The following is a 23,964-nucleotide window of genomic DNA, read 5'->3' as shown; positions in this document are numbered from 1 at the left end:
AGAAACGCAGACACTATTGTAATCATATAAAAGCCTAGGAGTAGATTTACACTTTTACGCAATCTCTATAACTTTGAGGGGCATAGAAACCCATTTTCAACATTAAAAAATGGACTTCCTCACATAGTAAAGTCAATATTTTAAGATCTCTAGAAAAGTCTCTACAAAGATGTGCTTTTTTTTTTTTACTTCAAACATCATTTTACAATTTTTACAAGCAATGTTTCATCAAATGCTGGCTTTTCAAATGCCCTTTGGGTTCACTGGAAAAATACATAAAGGCAAAATATAAAATATAAAAACTATACAAAAGATTTTAAAACACGATCAGCAAACAAAAACAATTCCTTAATTCTTAATGTCACAAAAGACCATTAAAGAATATAAGCCATTGTTTTAACAATGGCTTTGAAATTGAATCACATCAAAGAGTTAATTTTTTAAAATGTGTGTGTAGCTGAATGAAGGATGTTTATTGCAGCATAGTTATTTCCCTGCACAAAATGTGGGAGCCATCTAAATGTCCACCAATCAGGGACTGGTTAAATACATGATACCGAATATTGGCTCCCAGTGAAATGTATGCAGCCACAAAAAGAACAAGGCAGGTATTTAATGCATTACTCTGAAAAGGTATTTATTATAACTTATTCATTTTCTAAAGCAAGTTGATCACTAAAAGAAGTGATAGCTATTGCCTATAGGAAGGGGAAAACAAGGAGAATGATGTGAGAGTGGGAACTGCTATTTTTGGTAAACCTTGTAGAACTATGTGACTTTTAAAAATTTATATATAGTTTTAGGGGGGTCAGGAAAAGTCATTATGATACTTAAATTTTGAAAAGAAGAAAGTGCATAGACACTAAGAGGGAACTTCAAATATGGTTACTGTGACACATAAACATAATAATCAAGAAAAACCAGGATGCTAAAGTATGGGCAACAGAGCTTCAAAGAGATGAAGGAGTTAATCAAACTTAGTAATTAAACTCTTTGCCCACAGAGTCTAGGGTAAAAATGATCAAATAAAATGCCTGATGCATCATTTCAATACTTTGCAGGGCCAACAGTATTTTGTTCAAGTCTCGGCTTACAATATGAAAGGATGGGGACCTGCTCAGACCACAACACCGGCATGTGCCTCTCCTTCTAGTAGGTGTTGGCTGTGAACTCTCTCCAGCACGGTAACAGACTCCAACTGCAACTCCATCCTCAGGATGCCATTGCTGTTCCCTTCCCCCACGGCTTGCAACCAATAAGACCTTCTCAGGGCAGCATCTGGGCCACATAATGAATAATTCCCCTGCAGAAATGCTCCTAGGGAAGCAGCTTAATGGAGTAAAAGGAGAGGGAATTTGGAAACAGAAAGGCCGAATTTGATACTCATTATGCCTCTTATCATCTGTGTGGCCTTCAAAAGTTGTTTAACAGCCAGGCATGGTGGCTCATGCCTGTAGTCCCAGTTACTAGGGAGGTTGAGGCAGGAAGATCTCTTGAGCCTAAGAGTCAGAGAGTTCGAGGCTATCGTGAGTTATGATCGCATCACTGCACTCCAGCCTGGGGGGCAGACGGAGACCCTGCCTCTGAAGAAAAAAAACAAAACCAAGTCTCCGAGACTCGATTCCATGTCTGTAGAACGGGTCTAACCACACCCGTTCATAGGGCTTTTGTGGGGATGGATCAGATGCCACTGTGGGAGTAGTGGCCCAGAGTACATACAATTCATTGTAGCTCTCCACTTCCCTTCCTCACCCGCAGTGCACACATCCATGTTGACCTGATAAGAAAATGAAATCTAACAAATCTTACTGATCTGACACTGTGTCAGAAAAAAAGCTTTCTTACTAACAGGATTCTGCTACAAACCCACAAACGTTATCTATAGCATTTGTAGTGGTGACTGAGAAACCCAGCAAAGGCCTTCTGATTCTTTGAAAATTAACAATCTATGTCTGGTATGTTTCAGCATTCTCTATTAACCAGAAAATTTAATTAGCCAGAATAAATATCTCCAGACTTATCATACGATAGATTTTTCTATGTAATGAACCCAGTGCTCTGAATTGTATTTTCATGTTTTAAAAACACTTTATTAACGTGAGAGTTAAAAGTGATATCGTCTGTTTCTTGGGAGAGTACAAACTGCTGCATCCTTTATGGAACACAATTTGCCATGTTATACCGACTGCCTTAAGAAGATCTGTTTCTTTTCACTCCCTAATTCTACATCTAGGACACTACCCTAAGTAGAAAGAAATGCAAACAAACCAGTCTGTACAATGGTGTGTAGCAATGCACTCATAAAATGAAGCATCATGTGTGGTAGGGAGAACAAATATCCAATATTAATTTAGTAGTAAAGTATGATATATCCATCTTTATATCCATAACTACAACCACTAAACATGGTCTTTTAGGAAAACACTCATTGTGTGGAAAAAAAAAAAACTCCTACTGTGTAAGTTTTATGTTTTATGTTAAAAAAAATGCAAAATGTGGGATTTTTTTTTCACATGACATTCAACTGTAGGTTTGCATATAATTAGATAGGGTGTGTCCATTGTCTTAATAACTCTCCAAATTTATCAGTGGACATTTGGGTTATGAGATTATGGTCTCTTTTGGTTTTTTAAAATATGTCTGTGTATTTCTTTTTATAACAACCATTTACTCAAGATCAGCCATGAATCAGGCAGTATGTAAAGGGCTTTCACATTCAGTATCTCTTAATCCTTGCAGCAATCTTTCATCATTATTTCTGTCTTGTAACTAAGCATCATTGTCACTATCATCTGCATCTCTATCAGCATTGGAGAGAACCTTTATCAGACTCATTATATGGAGGGCATTAATCTAAGTACCTCATATGGATTAACTAATTTAATCTTCCTAAGGTACCTCTCGAGGTGATTTTTATTATTAGGCTCATTTTGCTGATGAGGGAACTATAAACGTAGAGGCATATATATACAGAGCCCAGCATCTGAACTGGGGATCAGAGATGTTGCCTTTCCAAAAGTCACAACACTGGTACATGGCTGAACCAGGATTCTAGCCTGAATTGGTCAAGGCTCTGGCATGTCTCCGATGCTACAGTAACTACTGCCCTGCTATTGGACAGACTAAGAGCCAACCATCCATGCCTGACTACCATCTCTGGCGGATTCAGATAACTACACCAGGTCAGACAGGGCCTTGGACCACCGATGCCTGAGATCCCTAAGGTCCCTGACTCTCCTGGCATTTGATGACTTCTTCATTCTAGTCTTATTTGGACTAGTCACCTTTTTATTTCTAGTCATTTATTTCTAGTTGCCTTTTTACCAATGATTTACCAGAAACACAAACTGGGGATTCTAAGATTAAGATATAAGGAACCAATCTCATGTTGGGGATGGCCAGTAGTGTGTGTGTATTATGGGAGGGGCAGAAAATGTACAAAAATGCTAGTCTCAGTTGACCTGAAAGTGAGGAGGTGGGTGGGGAGCCCCACTCCAAAGGCAAGTTCTGATCTCCATACAGATGCATTTGCTGATAAAGTTCAGAGGTTCAGTTTCTATAAGCTGCATGTTCCATTCAGACACTATCTGTCACAGCCCATTTGAGGTGCTGTCTCCAGAATGACCACAATAGTTGTTCAGGACTGGGAGGAGTCACTTATTAACTGGTAATTAACGTATCAAATAGCCACCACTTTCTAAAATGATACGTTTGATTAGTAGGGATAACTGGCAAAGAACTGAAATCCTAACATGTGGTTATAGTTGTTGCAGACATGCCCTATCGCTTGGGAGGAACAATATAAAAACACTCCTATTTATAAACAGAGTATGACATTGTGATGTAACATATATCGGTATTCAGATATTTACTAGAGGACAATGTATTCTAACATGACAGGGTAATTGGAAATTTGGTAATATGTTCCAGTAGGCTATAAAAACTTTTTTTAAATATTTTCACAAAAGGCCTTAATGTGTTTTTATAGACTTATGTTATATGGTATGGTACATAATAAGAGAAAAGGACCCAGACAGGCTTGTCTGAGTTACGATCAGGAAAATCCTGATATCGCCAGTGAATGTAAGCTCGGCATTGTGTTGCAGTTGAAGTGTCTCATTACCAGAACAGTGAGCTGTATTATGTGGCACAATCTGCTCTTTTCCTACCACGCTAAGTTTATTCCTGTCAGGTTCCTGATTTCTTAATATATTTTCAATTTTCTCCCTCATCCCTAAAGTCTCCTATTTTATGTAGTCGTCAGAACCTTCCAAACATCTATGAGAAAAACTCATTCTTTCCAAAAACCTTGGCATTATGTCCAGTGCTTGCTCGGGCTGCAATTTAGCATTAGCAATTTTCTAATGTATCATAAAGTCATCAGATGGAGCTCGCCTCTGATGTAATAGGGCTGAAAGAGACAGGCCTATTTCAGCTCTCCTCTCATTGATGGCAGCAGTTACACTCCTTAGAATGCATTAGCATGTTCAGGGACGCGTAGTAATTCAGCCACCTAGGAGTCTTACTCAAACACACAACCTTGCTTATCTGATCATGAGCACGTCAGATGCATTCATCCAACTAAGAGAACAAACTCCTAATGGCCTGTGGGAATCTATGAGAGCAACGTTTATTCTCACTGTGCCTCAATTCTGGGGGTGCTAAAAATGATCTAAAGGATACCGAGTGTTTATTTCCTCAAACATTTTTTAACTTGCCAGTAAAAATCCTTTCCTATCTTATCCTAACTGTGCACCATCATGCTTCTATTCACAACACCTCACCAACATTTAATGAGTCTACTCTGTGCCCCAGATGGTGCTTTGTTTTCTTAAACCTCAGGCAAACTAAAAAGAGACTTAAAAACTCCTGTAATCCCAGCACTTTGGGAGGCCGAGGCGAGTGGATCACCTGAGGTAAGAGTTCAAGAGCAGTCTGGACAACATGGTGAAACCCTGTCTCTACTAAAAATACAAAAATTAGCCGGGCGTGGTGGCACACGCCTGTGGTCCCAGCTACTAGGGAGGCTGAGGCAGGAGAATCGCTGGAACTCAGGAGGCAGAGGTTGCAGTGAGTTGAGATTGCGCCACTGCACTCCAGCCTAGGCAACAGAATGAGACTCCGTCTCAAAACGAAAAAACAAGAACAGAAACCTCACTTTACAGGCCAGGCCCACGGTGGCTCATGCCTGTAATCCTAGCACTTTGGGAAGCCAAGGCAGGTAGATCACTTGAGGTCAGAAGTTCGCGACCAGCCTAGCCAACATGGTGAAACCCTGTCTCTACTAAAGCTACAAAAGTTAGCCGGGCCTGCTGGTACACACCTGTAGTCCTAGCTACTTGGGAGACTGAGGCAGGAGAATCACTTGAACCTGGGAGGCAGAGGTTGTGGTGAGTCAAGATTGTGCCACTGAACCCCAGCCTGAGTGACAGAGAAAGACTGTTTCTCAGAAAAAAAGGAAAAGAAAAACCTCACTTTACAAAGAAAAAATCTGAGGCAAAGAGAAATTAAGTCATGGTTCTTGACCACAAGGAACAAAGACTCTACAAAAGGTACCTATGCCAATTCCCTGTCTCCAGCATTGACCACAATTAAGCCACATCACACAAACGCCAACCAAGCTTCTGACCTTCCTTCCCAAGAGAAAATAGAAAAATAAAAAGCATGTCCATGGTATATGAAATGAGCAATATATTGAGGGTCAGGAGATGTTATTATTGCCCTGGCTGTGCCACTAAAAAGCTGAGTCATATACAACTGGATTGGTTATATCAGTCCCGGTCTCCTGAAAAGTAAAATAAAGACAGGTACATGGGGGAGGGTGGAAAGGAAGAAGGATCAGAAAATCGCTGAGGCCCCCTTCTTCATAGGTAATCATCTGATAGGGTAAGAAATGGTGTTTCCATCATGAATTCCCTTCCTTTTAAGTTGTATTTACAGAATGCCTATCATGTACTAGGCATTGTGCCAGATACCTAAGATATCTCTCATTTAATCCTCACAAGTATCCTGCAAAGTGGATACTATCCTCATTTTTTCATGTTAGGAAGTAGAGGCCCTGTTGGTTTAAGTAACTTGCCTGCAGACACTGAGCTAGGAACTGGAGGAGCCAGGATTCACACCTGTGTTTACCTGACTTCAGAATCCATGGTCCTCCTAACTACGCTATATGCCCGGGCCTTGGATGAACCACTATGGAATGCTTTTACATAACTTTAACTGTCATGACATCTACTTAAGTTTCTGATTGAAAGAGACCCCATATTTTAAAATAAATCTGTGGGGGAAGGAGTTTGAAACTTGTTCAACTAGAATTTAAGCCCAAGATACACTCATGAACTAACTGGCTTTTCTGGGGAAGAATGACTAGCAATTTTGCCAAAAGCATCTCCACTAAGAAGGACATTAAGTTGCTGCTTTCTGTTTTTTTTCCCCCAGAAAGGAAAACTGGAGGAAAGAAAATAGAAGGAAGAAGGGATGGACTCTGAAATGACTGACCTGCGGAAAAAAAAAAAAAAAAAATCAAGAGTTGGAGACAGCAGAATTACAATCTTGACATTAGTCCCATATGGGTTATTACTCTTGATATCATTATAGCTAAACGGAATGAAAACAGAAGGGGGAGAAAAATCTCAGTGGGTATTGCAATTTAAATTTGCCTTGTAAGCTAATACTGTATATTTAGAGACTGAGCAGACAGGGTGGTTGGTGGCTCAGAGTATGTGCAGGGACTGCTGTGCCAGCTAACCAAAGCAGACATTCATTAGAGCAAAATGTAGATTTCCATTTCTTGGCATCTGACATGGGCTCTTTCCTTGGAAAGAAATGTCAATTTGGCCAAAAGTGTGAAACCTACAATAAAAGCACTGGGACTGTGGATTTCATCTAGTCTGCACATTCCCACCCCTTTCTTTCCTACTGTGAAAATCCAGTTGAGACTTGGGGTGCTCAGCGGAGAGATGGCAGAGGAACTGGTTAGGATATAGAAGGCTAAAAGGGGAGAAAGGGTTGGAAGAGGTGAGATTGGACTCCCAAATTCCTGTTTTCTTTTGGCCTTCAATTACCATTTTCTCTTGCCCTAAGACTGCTCGACACAAGAAACCAACCACAATTACTGTTTTGCATAGAGCTCTGAACAATGGCAGCTTCCAAATCCTTAGCATCGCCCGCTTGCTCTGCATGTGCGGGATACTCATCCGCGGAGTCTGTGGGTAGTATGAGCAAAACTCCGGCTCCTGAGGCAGGGCAAGGAAGAGGCCTCCCCTGCTTTAAAATTTCACTATGTTTATTTCTTTTGTTCAATAGACTGGAAAGACTATGACGACAGAGAGCCCAGACACAAGGGACAGAGTGAAGTTTTGGAAGGTCTGCTGCAGCAGGTCCGAGCCCTTCATCAGCATTACAGTTGCCGGGGTAAGGATAAAAATCTGTGCCGGGCCATCAGCTGAGGTCTCGGTGGCGCCGGTAATTTTAGCAGTTTCCTAACTGGGTCATACCTTCTCATTCATCAGGGAGAGAGATATTAATATTTGTACATCTGGAATCACTTTACAGCACTATCTTGCTTTAACCCTTCAAAAGAGACTTCTCTCTCCTTCCCTCCCTTCCTTTCCCTCTCCCTCTCTCCGAACGGTTTGAAAACAAGCACAAGAAAAACAGCAGCTGCCATGAGTTCCCTTCTCTCGGAATTGTCCCTTCACAAGACTCCTCAGTGGGGATAGCTCTTTGGGATATTCACCCAAAAACATTTTGCCTCCAAGGAAAATCCCCTGAGTATCCCTATAGGAACCCAACCAATTATAATAACAACAATAATAATAAAACTCCATATTTATTAGCAATATAGTTTACAATGCAATCTCACACCCAGTATCTCATGTTCATCCTCATTTTGGCAATTACCACTGAGGCTAAGTGGTGTTCCTCAAGGTCACAAAGCCAGGAAAAGACAGAATCAAGACTTCAAGCTGGATTTTTCTGGTTCTAAGTCCAGTCTTCCCGACACACTTCATTTTTGTCCCGCACCCTTACATCAGGACTGGGTACTGAACTGTAACCTCCTCCTGAATTTTAATCTTCCTCTGCACCACTGCTCACAGGAAAGTAGAGCACATATTCCCTAGACTTTTACCAGCTACACCCAGAGAATCTCTGAGAAGGCTTTAAAAGCTTCTTTTCTACTCGGGCTGCTCAATTGGGACAGGGTCAGATTTCTGATCTGTGTAACGGTTCGTGGAAGAGGTACTTAGTTTTATTTGGAGAATTAAAGCCTACATAAAGTTTTCATTTTCCATGCCCCCATCAGATCTCTAACTGCATTGTGCTCTGTAGATTTAGGGCACTGCTGAAACAGTTGGGTAAGAAATCCACTATTGTGGAGGATCTCTTGAGCCCAGGAGTTCAAGGCTGCAGTGAGTTTTGATCATGCCACTGTGCTCCAGCCTGGGCAACAGGGTAAGACTCTGTCTCTAAAAATAACAATTTTTTAAAAGAAAAAGAAATCCACAATTGAAACTAAGAGATACTCACTGAGTTTGAGCTTGCTATAGAGAAATCATACTGAGCGTTAGTAAAAGGTTGTTCCCAGTTACTACATAGCTATCACAGTAGGGTCCTTCAGCAATGTAGGCTCTAGCTAGAAATGAGGACAAGTGTTTGCAAGAAAATAATATTCTTCTAGTGATTAATTCATTAGGATATGTAAATATGCACAGAGTAGCTCTGAAACCCAAGTGGGATTTCCCTTCCCAGATTTCTAAGAAGTCTTTACCCAGACCAGGACCTTCAGTGTATTCCACACTGACCAAAGCCTACTTAGTTTTCGGTTATTGAGGGCTCATTTAACCAGGCCAGTTGTTACCAAAGCTCCTTTCTCATCTTCTGCCTCTCCATCACATCCCTGCCCATTGGTTCCTGTGTGACAGCAAAGGTAACAAAGCAAGTGGACAGATGATTCTTGGAAATTCATAAGCCACTGTGTGTTTGGTCTTGATCAGAAGGGGAAAAGCTGAAACTACTCATGAGAGTGAGAGTTTTTGTAATATTGTCTGAGGATTCATGCTCTCTCCATTACCACTGGATTCCTATCTAATAAACAAGAAATGATTGCCTAGATGGCCCAATCGTTTCTATAGTTTCCATCCAACTTCTGTCATGTACATGCTTTTCCCCCAGAGGAATGTAAATCTGCACACAATATCAGGAAAGATTTAAGTAAGGCATGAGGTAGAACTTTCCAACAAAGAAGAATATATTTTATATGAAATATACTCTGGACACTTAAACAGTGCTCAAAGTATGTTCCAAAGATCAGTGGTCCAATAATATGCTCAGCTGAAAAAGGTTCTCTTGTCACGTAAGTTTTGGAAATGTTGAATTCTACATCTTCTCTTAGAAATTTAAAAAATACTTTAGAATATCAAAGACTCTAATAAAGAGACATATCACATTTGCTGAAACAAGCATTTTCCAAACTTCTTTAGCCATGTAAAACTTTTTCACAGTGTTGGTATTCCAAAGCACAAATTTTGGGAAATGATGACTTATAATATGCCAAAATAAATTACCTCACACACACACACACACACACACACACACAAATAATGAATCTAAGATGATTTAACATAACCCTAAGTGCAGAAGGATAAATGAAGGATAATATAATTATTGCTTACAGAGAATTGCCAAATTATTATTATTTTTATTATTACAAAATTTTTATTTAAAATATTCAAATACATTGAAATACTATGTGGTTTCTTGGGGACATAAACTTTTACCAACTTTACAATTAGAAAAAGTAATTATTTCAGATTCCAATTCTACCACTTACAAGCTATTCATTACTGGGAAGAGCATTTCACCACTCTGATCCACAGCCTCTTGATCAGCAAAGTCAGGATAATATTACCTGTCTTGCAGGATTGCTATGAAGAGTAAATTACGTGCATTAAATTCACCTGACGCAGTCTTTCCCTGGCAAACTATGACTTACTTTTCTCCCATTGAGAATGGAGCCACTCTCCATCCTCAGCACTTTATGGATAATCCCTAGAATTGAAGTGTAATTGGTAACTGAACTGTAATGACCCTTTAATGACTCACTAACTATACAACATATTCCAAATATGGGAGTAATAATAAAAATCACTTCTCCTACTAAACTCCTAAATAGGAGGTACCAACATCTACATTAATTTCTGCATTTTGGCTAAAGAACTGGCCAAAGCCGATCTGCATGCTTAGCATTGGGATGAAAATTCAAGAGAGATGTTAAGCTAACTTCATTGTTCACAAGGTGAGTACACTGACATACATAATGAATTACAATATTAAAACAGCAATCGTGTTCATCATAGCAATATCCTATAGGGATGAATTTATATTATTATCCAATGATTCAACCTGCAAAACAATATTAACTGAAACCCTGCCTACTATGTAATTTGTAGGTCACATAGTAGGGGCTAGACATGCCAACATGAATGAAGTGAACTCCTATGCTCCATGCACTTACAAGCTAGGGAACTACTGCATTCAGAGTACAGAAAATGAACTGTTGCTCCAGAGCTCCAAACCAAGCAGAGAAGTACAGTAGAGAAGCCGCAAGGTTCTTAGGAGGAAAGTTAGTTTAGACCATGTGTCAGTCAAGGTGAACCCTACTATGTTACAGTAACCAAATGATTCCCCAAACCTTTCTCTCTCCCTCATGCTATGCATTTTCCACTGATCAGTGAGAGTCCTTCTGTGTTGGTATCATCCTCTCTCTGGAAATATTTGCTAGCAACCATAGGAGACAGGAAAAAAACTCTTGAAGGTCTCATATGGGCAAGACTTTCTGCATGTTATTACACCCAAAACTCATTGGCCAGAGGTGGTCACATGGCCCCATTCAACCACAAGGGCTCCAAAGTACAGTTTTACCATGTGACCAGACCTAGAATATTTAATGCTTGCATGTGCCCTTTTCCCAGCTGGTAGTAGTATTTCTTATTTTTCTCTTTTTATTTTTAGTCTGATTTTTTTTAGTTTAATCTTCATTTTTATGTAAGCTATATATAACTATAATGCGTCTCTGAAGCCAGACTGCCTGAGTTCAAACCGGGGTGTACTTTTACTTTTGCTGGCTGTGTGACCTTGAGCAAACTGCCTAAACAGCTCTGTGCTTCATTTCTCTCATCTCTAAAATGCAGATAATAATTATTTATACCTCATTCATTCATTGTTTAAGGATTGAATGACTTCAGTAAAACACTTAAAACAGTTTTATTATTTTCTTAAAAGCAATTTCTTCCTTCTTCCTTTTTTTCCTCCCCAAAGATAACCTCTTAACCTTTAGCTAATTCTTTTAGTATTTTCCCCATATCTCTAAATAACATGCTCATATTTCTAATTATGTTTTTCAGTTTCAGTCATTACCTCACTAAAGAAAGTAATGATGCATCTCTTTTTACCCTACCCCTCCCTTCTTTGCATGCATAGTTCCTATCTTCTCAATCTCCAAATATATGTATATTGAATTTTAGTAAGATCAGTATTTACTATTTACATTATAATGATAAATTATATGATTATTTTTCTTTCCTGGATAGCTTTTTGTTTTCCCTGAGTTAATAATCATTTATTGTGCATTTGCTTGTTTTTCTATATGGCTATAATAATTAATCCCCAAACTATTCTCAAATTGGATCAGTCTTCTCTCAATATAATCAGATGCTTTAGGTGTTTCTATTGCCTCTTCTTAAGGAAACATTCATGGAGTCCTCTGTCCTGCTCCAGTCTAGACTGGTCACTGGTTGCCTAGTGTGCAACTGTCACCCTTGGATTGCCTTTTACCACGGTATTGAGGACTCTTCTTATCACTCTCCAGTACTGGGTTCCTTCTTTCTGTATCGCATGGTGGAGCTTTCCCCCAGCAGCATCCTGAAAGGGGGCTTGGGAACTAATTTTTGGAGACATTGTATATCTAAAAGTGTATTTATTCTACTTAACATTTATTCAAGGTTTTGGATGAGTATAGAATTCTTGGTTGAAATCCTTTTTTTCATATTTTGAAGGTATTGTTTCGTTGTTTTCCAGCTTTCAGGACTAAATCTGTTGTCATTCTAATTCCAGAGGTTCTATATGAAACCTTTTTTCCCCTATTTGGAAGGTTTTAAGTTTTCTTTTGACTCCAATGTTCTAAAATTTCACAGTGATGTACTAAGGCATCTGTTGTCTGTTATACTGGGCACCTGGAAAGTCCTTTCAACATGAAAAGTTATAACCTTTAATTGTGAGACATTTTCTTAAATTACTTCTTTAAGTATTTCTTTGCCTTCTTTTCCTCTCCTCTATCTTACTAGAACTCTTGTCATTCAGATTTTGATTCTCCTACATTCATCCTTTAATTTTCTTTTCTTTTTTTCTTCTACTTTCCATCCTTACATCCTTTTGCCTTACTTTCTTGGAGATTTCATCAGCTTTAATTGCTAAGCCTTCATTAGGTCTCTCAGCTTTTGACAACATGTTTTTAATTGCCAATGCTCTCTTTTGTCCTCTTGTTCTTTTTATAGACTCTTACTCTTTTTATAAGGATGCAAGTCTTCTCTTACCTCTCAGAATATTAATGACAGGCTTTGTTTCATTTTATATTTTCTTTTCTCAGAATAATCTTTCTTTTGTGTAAGTTCGTCTTTTGTTCACCAATTTTTGGCCTTTGTATTTCATGTTAGATGCTTTTCTCAACTGCCTGGTGATCCTTCAATGAATACTCAGATTTCAGAGAAGGGAAAACAATAGCCATTGGGAAGCTCTGAGCACACGCATAGGGCTCTTTACTTACAGGATTCATTGTAAGGTGACCTGGCACCACATTTCCATTGGGATATTCCCAATGTCAGAATCTTCGGGTAGGTTCTCTTAGGCTGGTCAAATTTTCCAAAGAAGTTTCTTCCAGTGTCCTGCTTGGAAGGTAGAAGTTTGGATACCAGTGTTCTGAGAACCCAATAGGGAAATATTATCTATAAAAACTTATGCAGGCCGGGCGCGGTGGCTCAAGCCTGTAATCCCAGCACTTTGGGAGGCCGAGACAGGCGGATCACGAGGTCAGGAGATCGAGACCATCCTGGCTAACACGGTGAAACCCCGTCTCTACCAAAAAAATACAAAAAAAACTAGCCGGGCGAGGTGGCGGGCGCCTGTAGTCCCAGCTACTTGGGAGGCTGAGGCAGGAGAATGGCGTAAACCCGGGAGGCGGAGCTTGCAGTGAGCTGAGATCCGGCCACTGCACTCCAGCCCGGGCCACAGAGCGAGACTCCGTCTCAAAAAAAAAAAAAAAAACTTATGCATAAATCTGCCCATTTGGGGTACACTGCCACCATCATCAGCACCCCATTTTCAACACTACCTGATGTCTCCCACTCCAGAGATGCCTGTTGTTGTTCTTTTGGGTTTTTGTTTGTTTGTCTTGATTTCCAGAGAACAAGCCACTAGCTTTCTTCTAGAGTGGGGAAGAGGTATGTGTCCAGTCATATAGCAGGGGAGGAGATCAAGAAGTCTAACTATTTTTTTGAACAGGCTTCCACAAATCCTCCTGGTGTTTAGCTCACACTCACCCCTCACTTCGAGCAGTCCATGGAGACCATGGAGTGAATCAGATCACTTTGGAACTTTCTCCACTGCTGCCTTCGACTTCATCTGTCTCAAGTCTTAAATCTTTCTATCCATCTGCTTTCCAGCTGAAATTTACTTACTTTTGTCTCCTTTCCCATCACTTTGTCTTTTAAAATTTATGTTGTTTCCTTCTTTTCTAATTTCTGCTCTGCTTTTAGTGAGGTTTGGGGAAAGGGCAGTATGTAGTGAACATGTTCACTCTTGTATATTTAACTGGAAGTCCCAGCAGCATTATTTCCAAGCAGCCAAACTCATGTTCAAGTCAGAAAAAAAGAACGATTTTGCTGTGTTCTGCAGGGAATAACCATTACCAACACAAGCTTGAAACTGGCATGAACGCTTGTGTCAATCAGCTGTTCCTATGTAATCATAGCCAAAGACACGCTGGCCGTCCGTCATGGGCCACCTGCCCAGGTTTCTATGCCTAACAGCAGTCATATGGACCATATTCTCATCTCCAGTGACATGTCTGTCAGCAGTCTGGTGGTGATGCCAATGAATATGAGAGTGACAATAGTGATTATGTAGTCCAGCTCTGCGCAATATTATTTGCAAAGGCTGTTATAGGAATTATAGGAAGTCTACTACCTTTATTACGGCAAGCTTCATGTTATAAGCAGAAGACCTGAACAGAGGCAATGAATTATTTGCTTACCACTGTAGCTGCAGAGTCTGATGCATAGTAGTGCCCCCAATAAATATTTGTCCAATTAATGAATGTCTGTTTTCCCAGGTACTCACGTTTTGAGCAATTCATTTCACTTCTCAGCCTCAGTTTCTTCTTCTGAATAATGAGGATGATAATCATACCCGTCCCCACACCCATTTTTGTAAACCAACATACACAGTGAAGAAAAAAACTGTTCCAGAATGCTAGCAGTGGTTATATAGAAGTGAAGAGATGATATGGGTGGGGTTTTGCTCTTTTTTTTTTCTATTCTCCAGATTTTCTGTAATGTGCTTATAATAATTTTATAATGAAAAAAATTAATGGAATATGTAGACTTACAGGGAATGCTTTAGCAGCACTGAGAATTGTATGAATATTAGAAGGCAATTGCAGGAGTAGGGAGAAGGGCAAAGGAGTTGATGACATGTCTTTTTATCCTACCTTAAAATAAATCAAAAATTTCCAAGCAAAGAGTATCAACAGAACACCGAGGTGGTCTCCTCTGCAGTTATAAATACTACTTATCTCCAGCATTTTTGAGGAGTTGTTCATTGAGTTAACCACTGGCATCTCAAGATACAAGAGCTTTTTTTTTTTTTTTTTGATACGGAGTCTCACTCTATCGCCCAGACTGGAGTGCACTGGCGCGATCTCGGCTCACTGCAACCTCTGCCTCCTGGGTTCAAGCGATTATCCTGCTTCAGCCTCCTGAGTAGCTGTGATTACAGACGCATGCCACCACGCCCGGGTAATTTGTGTATTTTTAGTAGAGACAGGGTTTCACCATGTTGGTCAGGCTGGTCTTGAACTCCTGACCTCGTGATCTGCCCCCCTCAGCTTCCCAAAGTGCTGGGATTACCAGTGAGAGCCACTGCGCCCGGCCACAAGAGCTTCTTATAGGCATGAACGAGCAGAATCCCTACATGAACCTGAGGATAAGTGACACTAAAGGGATGGGGGAGGGGAAGGCAGGAAGGTAGGAAGACGGAATTGGGAGTGTTGATCTGCCCAGTGGAATTTATACTGTATTTTTTAAAATACATTCCAGAAAGTACAAAATTACAAACCACAGGCCGCAAGCAGTCAGTCTCAAGGAGCCTGAAACACCTGTTCCATTCCTCAAACAAGTTTGTGAAGACCTTAAAACGGTGGGTTCTATGTAGTTTTTTCAGGAAATCTTAACTTTTCAAGAATGCACTGGTTTTGGTTCTGAGTGGAAACTTGGTAGAAATTTCTTTTTTGTGTTCACAAGAATAAAGTTCACTTTTCTCTTGAGAATTTGTGCAAGACAGTAATTTTCTCTCTGAGTTGTAACTAGTGAACTTGTGATGCTTAGCAGGAGTGTGTTCCTAGGTATATTTTAAATTCATCTTTTATCACGTCCAAAACAAGTATTTTTCCAAGATGGTTGAGGACGATACTTTTATTTTCCTTTTTCTTTTTAGGGGACTCTACGTAGCCGTTATATTTTATTATAAAGACAATATCTTAGTCACCAATGAAGACCAAGTACCAATTGTTGAAATAGATGACTCTCACACCAGTTCTATTACACCAGATTTTCTGTGGTTCACGAAGGTATACTAAGTTCTGATTTCATTTTTCTCTACTTTGTACCAATGTTGCCGCACACAAATCTCTGAAACATTAGTTGAGGGGTCTCCAGTGATCAAAGTTTTGGAGTAGAAATAAAGTATCTCAAAGGTCCTTTTCAGCCCTAGTATGCCCTATGTCATATAAAAAAAGCACCAAAGTAACGTGTACACTACATTTTCAAAGCAAAGAGGCTTGCATCCCATCACAATGTGTCTCCACTGTTCTGAGTTATGGGATCATTTGGCAAAGACTAAAATGTGGATCTGACCGTTTCATTAGCATTCAGATCTTTTTCCAGTTGGACAGAGATCAAAAAGTTGTTTCGTGTGTGTCTGAAAATGGACTGGAGAATAAACATCAGGGGTCAGATTTCTTTCTCCCTGCTTTGCTTTGATGCCACAACCTAAATCATGTACTGGCTTGGACGATGACACGACTGTGTGCCTTCTTTTGCAGCTGTCTTGTATGTGGGAAGATATAAGGTGGCTGAGACAAAGCGTACCAGTATCCTCATCCTCATCCACAGTGCTGCAAACTCGGCAGAAGATGCTTTCAGCAACAGCACAGCTACAGGTAAGGGACCAGGTTTCAACCCAGGCCCCCAAGGAAAATATTTTGAACGTGGAAAATTCAGTTACCAGTCCCTTCTAGAAAGGGAAAGGTGGGCTCCCTTCTCTTTCAGACCCCTAAGAATATGAAGTTTTCTTGAACAGCTGGAGTTACATCCCTGTAGGTATGCAGGTTTCATGTAGCAAAACTGTACCTTCAGCAATCTCCTCCAAGTGAGCCTCTCTTGAACAGTGTATAGGAGTAACTCATTAAACAAGGAGTAAGGAGACTTGAGTTCTAGATTTGATATTAATCAGCCAACTCAGTTCTCCTCGCTGGGCCCCAATTTCATCACCTGCAAAATAAGAGAAGTTTAATGAGATCACTTGAAGGACTGCTGCTGCTCTGGTGTCCTATGCATTAATGGGTATATGGAGATGGAAAAAAGAGATGAGCAGATATTTTGAGCAGTTTCTTGGTGTGATGATTTTGGTAAAGCACAGACATTTTTGCTTACTTATAAAAAAAAAACAAACAGAAAGCAACTCTTAAAAGATTATCTTTAAGCCTGAATTTATTTATCCTTCCATATTCTCAATCACATCACATCAAGTCCCCAAACTTTGTAGGTTACAGAGCTCCTCCTAGAAGTAACATTAAATTCTAACCAAGATTTTCTGAGTTTTCGTCTTACTGTTTTCTAGTATTAAGTGAATTTGTAGATCTTAGCACAGAAAAAAATAGCTGCTACATGGGATTGGGGCCATTAAGAGATCACTGAGCCTTTATCAGTAATGGGTATCTACCTACAAATCTGCAGTTACATCAACCCCAGAAATATGCATAGCAGGAATCTATATAAGCTGTGTTTGGCCAGGTCATGTAAGTCACAGCATAAAAATAGGGTCATAATAACAAAAGAAAAAATTCTATGGCTTTGTCCCCCACCTGCAATTATAGGAATGTCATTTCTTGAACCCTCACAATAATAATTCAACTTCCTGCAATATTTTGTTGCTATTACGGTTAATTCCAAAATTTAAATTTTGCTCCTCTGTGATATATTCTAGTACACAGGTTGCTTGCTGCTTTGTATGATCGGTGAGATTTTAGCAAACGGAGCTGTTCATTTCAACTCACTCGGGGTTTTTTTGGGTGGGGGATGGGGTGGAGTCTCTCTCTGTCGCCCAGGCTGGAGTGCAATGGCGTGATCTCGGCTCACTGCAGCCTCTGCCTCCTGGGTTGAAGCAATTCTCCTGCCTCAGCCTCCCGAGTAGCTAGGATTATAGGCACCCACCACCACACCTGGCTAATTTTTGTATTTTTACTAGAGACAGGGTTTTACCATGTGGGCCAGGCTGGTCTCGAACTCCTGACCTCAGGTAATCCACCCGCCTTGGCCTCCCAAAGTGCTGGGAGTACAGGCGTGAGTCGCCGTGCCTGGCCTCAACTCACTCTTGATTGCTAATCTTCTCTTCCAACTCAAAAAGCAGTTCTTGGAGCAGACCATGATGACTGCTGAGTTCAAAGTGCCTCGTCCTTTCATCACTGACCCACTTGAGTTGGCCCATGCCACTGCACCTCACACTACTCTTTCTTTAGGATAAAATACATTCCCAAGAGCCTCAGACTCCTTAGTGGAACCTCCCATCACCCTACCATACAGTCCAGACATGCCTGGATCACAGACTGGAAAACCTTAGAATTTCAAGGGGAGCTCTTTATTATGTGTTTATTGGAGGTTTCTTAGAACTTTAATCTGATATCAGCAATATGAGAAGGATCAGGCTGTTATAAGTCAGTGCAGTCAGACACTGAGTGATGCAATGATGGCCAGTGTGACCCTACTCAACTACTCCCATTACAATACTTTTGGACTTCCTCAGCTTCCAAATCTATAGACCTCACCACTTTTCATAATGCATCAGCCCACTTCTGAAGTCATTTCCTTCCTTGACTAGCTTAGATTCCTTAGCCCATCTTAATCACTTCCTTGAAAATATTCTATTTTTTTCCCTGTATATTATTTATTTGGAAAAATCCCACACCTGGATGAATCCAACATGTCTAAAGTAGTTACACATTGCCACATTAAAAATAATCACAAAAAAGGGCTGACTGGTTTTATGTTAAATTCATGACTACAATTCTCACATGTAATGTTACCTAGTGGTCCAATTTCCTTTCTCTACTAAATTTGCTTTCTCACACTGTAAAGCAACTATTTTAAAACCTTCCCCCAGCACTTTGGGAAGCTGGCAGGTGGATCACTTGAGCTTAGGAGTTTCAGACCAGCTGGGCAACACGGCAAAACCCCATCTCTAGCAAAAATACAAAAATTAGCTGGACATGGTGATGCACATCTGCAGTCCTGGCTACTCAGGAGGCTGACGTGGGAGGATCACTTGAGCCTGGGAGGCAGAGGTTGCAGTGAGCTGAGATCGTGCCACTGCACTCCAGCCTGGGTGACAGAGTAAGACCCTGTCTCAAAAAAAATAAAATAAAATAAAATAATAAAATAAAAACCTTCTTCATTCTCCCACATCCCTTCTCCTTCCCCACACTCTCCTTCACATCTCAGGTGATGATTTCACTGTATAATTCATCAAGGAAAAAAAAAGGAAATTAATGATTTTTTCTGCCAGATTTATAAACCTCCTTGCACAGACCGAACCTTCTTTTTTTTTTTCTTTTTATTTCAGAAGATAAAGTCTCACATTTCCTGACATAAGTTCATTCCTCCACATGTGCTCTGGGTCCCATCTCTTCCCTCTCATTTTTATTTTAAAATACTCAAGTCTTTCCAGTTAAATCTCCCCCTAAATTCCTCCCATAGCCCCACATGCCCCTTCAGCTACCAAACTATTCTCTTCCTTACACCCAAACTTCTTGGAAGAGTTACCTACATCCTCTTTCTCCACTGACATCTTCATTTCCTATTGGTTCTCAACCCTCTCTCTGACTTTTGCTACCGTAATGCATATAAAACTGGTCTTTAAGGGCATCAGAAATCAGAGGCAGATGATGCTGCCAAAATGGAGCTTCAGGATGCTTCACTTGCATGAGCTATGAGCGCGGGACCCCTGTGAGTGTGAAACCCACGTGTTTTAGGGAAGGGAAGCTGAATTGCAGTCAGGAAGCATTTCTTGCAAACTACCTAAAGAAATTTCAGGGGGAAAGGGGACCCAGAATTCCAAACACTCTAGTATTTGCTGGAGAGAAGGAGATTTCTTTAATCATTCTAGATAAAGAGTCACTTTTATACCTAGTTTTATTTTTGTAGTTTTGTATTCTTTGTCTTAAAGAGTGCCTCAAAATTGTATGGTTCACGCCCCCACAAAACCTGGATCTAGTCTTGCCAATGAGTTCAGTTTCACTAAGCAACATTTTATACACTTGGTTCCATACTCCTTGTGTAGACTGGCATATCCCTTGGCTTCCACAGTTTCACATTCACCTGATTTTCTTCCGATTTGCTGGTCTTTCTCAGTATCCTTTGCTAGTTTTCAAGCTGTTTCTTTTGCTTGGAATCCCCTTCTTTCCTCACTTTGCCTTACTAATTCCTACATATCCTCCAGATTTCAGCTTAATTTTTATATTTCCTTAAAGAGCCTTTCTCTGATCCCTTGATTAAGTGAATCACTCTCATAGCACCTCGTATTCTTCATTTAGGAAAGTGATCAGAATCCCAGAGTTTATTATTTGTATTATTATCTGTTTAGTGACCCACTTGGACTGTGAGTTCCTCAGCTCAGCGAATGTGTCTGTCTTGGCTACCACTATATCCCCAATGCCTGGCATGTGGTAGATACTCAGTAAGTACAGGTTGGATAAATAAATATATCTGTCAGTCCAAACCCATGTACCCCAATGCTCACACTTGAGGGAAACTTTATCTAGCTAAAGGGAAAAGGGATCACAGAAATGTTTTGTAGCATAGTTACCACCTGGATGGATAGCTCTCTGGTCCTGCACTATGACCAGAGAGCCTCATAGTCTTCAATAAATGGTCACCTTCACAGTGCCTCCATCAAGGCCTGAGTACTATATGCATGTCCTCCTCTCCAAGTTTCCATATGCCTAGTTCAACAATAAAAGTTGCTTTCATCACTTTTTTTGGTAGGACCTATTGCCCAAACTATTTACTAATCTCTACAAAGAAAATGTCTGGAAATACTGAAGGCACCTTTTGTTGGGGAGGGAGGTAAGAGAGGTGGAAGGGAGGTGTAAGGTACAGAAAAACTTCTGAAGGGAAAGAAAAAGAAAATTTAAGGATTGACACATAGTTAATTTGTTAGATCACTCTACTAATTTAAAATGTTTTACAATGTGGCCGGGCGCGGTGGCTCACGCTTGTAATCCCAGCACTTTGGGAGGCCAAGGCGGGCGGATCACCTGTGGTCAGGAGTTCAAGACCAGCCTGACCAACATGGAGAAACTCCATCTCTACTAAAAATACTAAATTAAGTGGATGTGGTGGTGTATGCCTGTAATCCCTGCTACTCAGGAGGCTGAGGCAGGAGAATCGCTTGAACCCGGGAGGCGGAGGTTGTGGTGAGCTGAGATCATACCATTGCACTCCAGCCTGGGCAACAAGAACGAAACTCTGTCTCACAAATAAAATAAAATAAAATAAAATAACGATGTTCTGAGGAAAGTAAAAATGCATTATACTCAGTTTGATTGGCATCAACCAAAAATAAATTCTATTGATTTTCCTCTGGGGCATCTCATTTTACTCTCCTCTCCTTTCCAGTTTTGTATACTACTGCCTGAATACTCCAATTAGGTCAAAAGCCTCCAAAGTCATCCCTCTGCTACCAATCCTAACATCCTCCAATCCACTCTCCATACTTTGGCCAGAGTAGCCAATCTAAAAGATTCTGACCAAGGCATTCTCTGACTTAGACTCCTCCAGTTGTGGCTCAGACATTTTATCACGGCGCGCAAAGGCCTCAGTCATGATCCTTCTCCCCCTCATCTGCACTCATAGTCACTGGGCTAGTCACTGTGTCCAAGTCAGGAGACCTACCTTTATCACAGTGCATATCAAGCACTGTGCAATCTGCACCTTGTTTTCTGGGTTTCTGCTCTCTAGTGAGCTCCTTTAATATGTAATAGTAAATAATAATAGTGAAGTGACTACTTTCATTTATTTAACAGCATAGATGCCAGGCACTGTGTTGAGTGCTTTACAAACTTTAATCTCATTTAATCTTTAGCGCAACCTAATGAGAAAGTACTCTTATTGGTATTCTTTTAACAGATCACAATGCTAGGGCCTAGAAAGGCTCATTTGTGCCAAGGTTACACAGATAGGAAGTAGCAGATTGTAGATTCAAATCCAGATTTATGTAACTCCAAAGCCTGCATTCTTTCCAGTACTTCATCATCTTACTGTGTAGTAATTTGCAAAATTTTAAAGAGAAAAAATTATATTATGGTAAAAAAGAAAAAGAAGTCTATTCTTAATTAAAATTACCTAGGCAGGAGGAGAGATAAGTATCTTAGCATTTGGGAAACAAAAATTAAGATGAGAAAGCCTGTAAGTGACCAAGAGCCCACAATGTTCTTCTTTCTCTTAGGAAAACGACACAGGGCCCCAAGAGGGAGAAGTGTACATTGCTCTTGCATTGAAAGGTGTCTAAACTACTTATCCCCCAAAGACAGTAAAACTCTGACACTGCAGGTTGTGCTAAACTTTCCTCCTCCATAGCTTTTAGAAATGAGTGTTAGTGAGTAAGAGGTAAGTAACAATGTATGAATACTGTCTTCTTTACATTTGTTAAGGGGGAAACAAGATTTTCCCAAAGTTTTGCTCTTCTTTTTCAGGCCTCCTTATCCCAACTCTGGACTTCCTTCACCTTCCCATGTCCATGCCGCCCCAAACTGAATAAATATTAGAGGCAGAGGCCTCTAAATATTGTGCCTCTGCCTAGGGCTTATTGACAGCCCTGTGATTTGTCCTGGTTATGACCTAGATGCATTCCTGTTAGCCATCAGGTGGCTCTTATAGGACCATCAGGAGCCCCAGATCACCTAACTTTGATTATGACCTGTATTAACATGGTCTATTTTTCCTCTAGGCCCTAAAGAACCCTGAATTCTCCCTCATGGAAGATGGTTGCAATTTATTTGCACAATAATATTCTACTTTTAAATTGGGCTCTCCTCAAAGCTAGCTATCTAACCTAATTTGATGTTAATAAAAAATTTCAAGAAGACTTGTAGTGCTTTCTTATTCAACTCCTTAGAAAACCTATCTACAGCTGATAGTGAACCACTGATAATAACTGTTTAAGTGAAAAGACCACCATAATCAATGTCTACCCATCAGCTTTGGTCCAAAGTGAATCACATTTTCCAGCCTCTTAATGATAATACAAAATGTCAGTTAAGTCAACAAAAAGTGACTGAGTTCTTTCCATGTTGCAGGCACTGTGCAAGGGACACAGAGACACAAAGATGAAACAACTATGAATTCATAACGCGAACTCATACACTAATACATGCAGTAAAGCCAGAGACATGCTAAGATGGAAGTTTGTACAGGAAACAGTAAGGGACAAAAGAGGGATGGTAACGTCTACCTTAGAGAGTTGGAAAAGTCTTCCCAGAGGAGTTGAAATCTGGGATGGGTCTTGAAAAGGAGTAGATGTAAGCCTGGGTGGGATTCCAATTAGAGCAGTAAAGAAAGCCCCCACCCTACATTGTATCAAGCTTGAGAGTTTGCAAACTACTTTTTCATGAGTTGCTTGATTTAACCCCTCAAACACTCACTGAGATAAGGATTAGCATAAGAGCTGTCTGAGCTGTAAAGACCCTTACTTTTAGATGATGATACTCAGGACCAGAGAGGGTAAATAATTTTTCAGAAGTCCAACAGTTAATAAGTGGTAGCCAACCCTGAAATTCAATACCAAATATAAGTAAAGGCTTAATAGCAATGGTAGGCTGGAGCCAACTTGTACTGGCCCAAGAGAGCCAACTGTTAAATATTCAGGGATTTTGAAAGCCTGTTGTCAAACTCTGGGTAGTTTGAAATCCCACTACAGCAAAAGTATTTACACCACTGAAACTGGCATATGCTACAAATCAGGCCTTTCTTTTCTTTTCTTTTCTTTCTTTTTTTCCTTTTTGGCTAGCCAATTTGCCAACATCACACTGCTGATTAGTACCCCACAGGGGCTGGACTCAAAGCCACACCCACTTCTCTATGATTTAGAAGTCAAATGGTGGAAAGAAAAAATATGACTGAGTGATTAGGCCATTGCAAAAAAATCATAATCTTGCTAAATGAATTTTTGTGTCAAAAATTTCTTATGAAATTCCTGGCCGGGCGCGGTGGCTCAAGCTTGTAATCCCAGCACTTTGGGAGGCCCAGACGGGCGGATCACGAGGTCAGGAGATCGAGACCATCCTGGCTAACACCGTGAAACCCCATCTCTACTAAAAAATACAAAAAAAACCTAGCCGGCGAGGTGGCGGGCGCCTGT

General features: G+C 40.3%; 1 protein-coding gene across 2 annotated transcripts in view; it reads left to right on the top strand.

The window, feature by feature from the left end:
• Positions 1–23,964, top strand: part of ANKFN1 (ankyrin-repeat and fibronectin type III domain containing 1) — a 331,563-nt gene that overhangs the window by 290,021 nt on the left and 17,578 nt on the right. For both annotated transcript variants that reach the window (XM_011953739.1, XM_011953738.1), the window contains exons 9-13: positions 1,062–1,152; positions 7,306–7,413; positions 15,372–15,471; positions 15,769–15,901; positions 16,376–16,492. In XM_011953739.1, coding sequence (XP_011809129.1) covers positions 1,062–1,152; positions 7,306–7,413; positions 15,372–15,471; positions 15,769–15,901; positions 16,376–16,492 — 549 coding nt within the window. The remainder of the gene's footprint in view (positions 1–1,061; positions 1,153–7,305; positions 7,414–15,371; positions 15,472–15,768; positions 15,902–16,375; positions 16,493–23,964) is intronic.

The sequence above is a fragment of the Colobus angolensis genome, unplaced genomic scaffold, assembly GCF_000951035.1.
Source record: "Colobus angolensis palliatus isolate OR3802 unplaced genomic scaffold, Cang.pa_1.0 Scaffold37, whole genome shotgun sequence".
Classification (NCBI taxonomy): domain Eukaryota; kingdom Metazoa; phylum Chordata; class Mammalia; order Primates; family Cercopithecidae; genus Colobus; species Colobus angolensis.
Note: the sequence above shows the minus strand (reverse complement) of the source record. Positions and strands in the feature narration are given on the sequence as shown.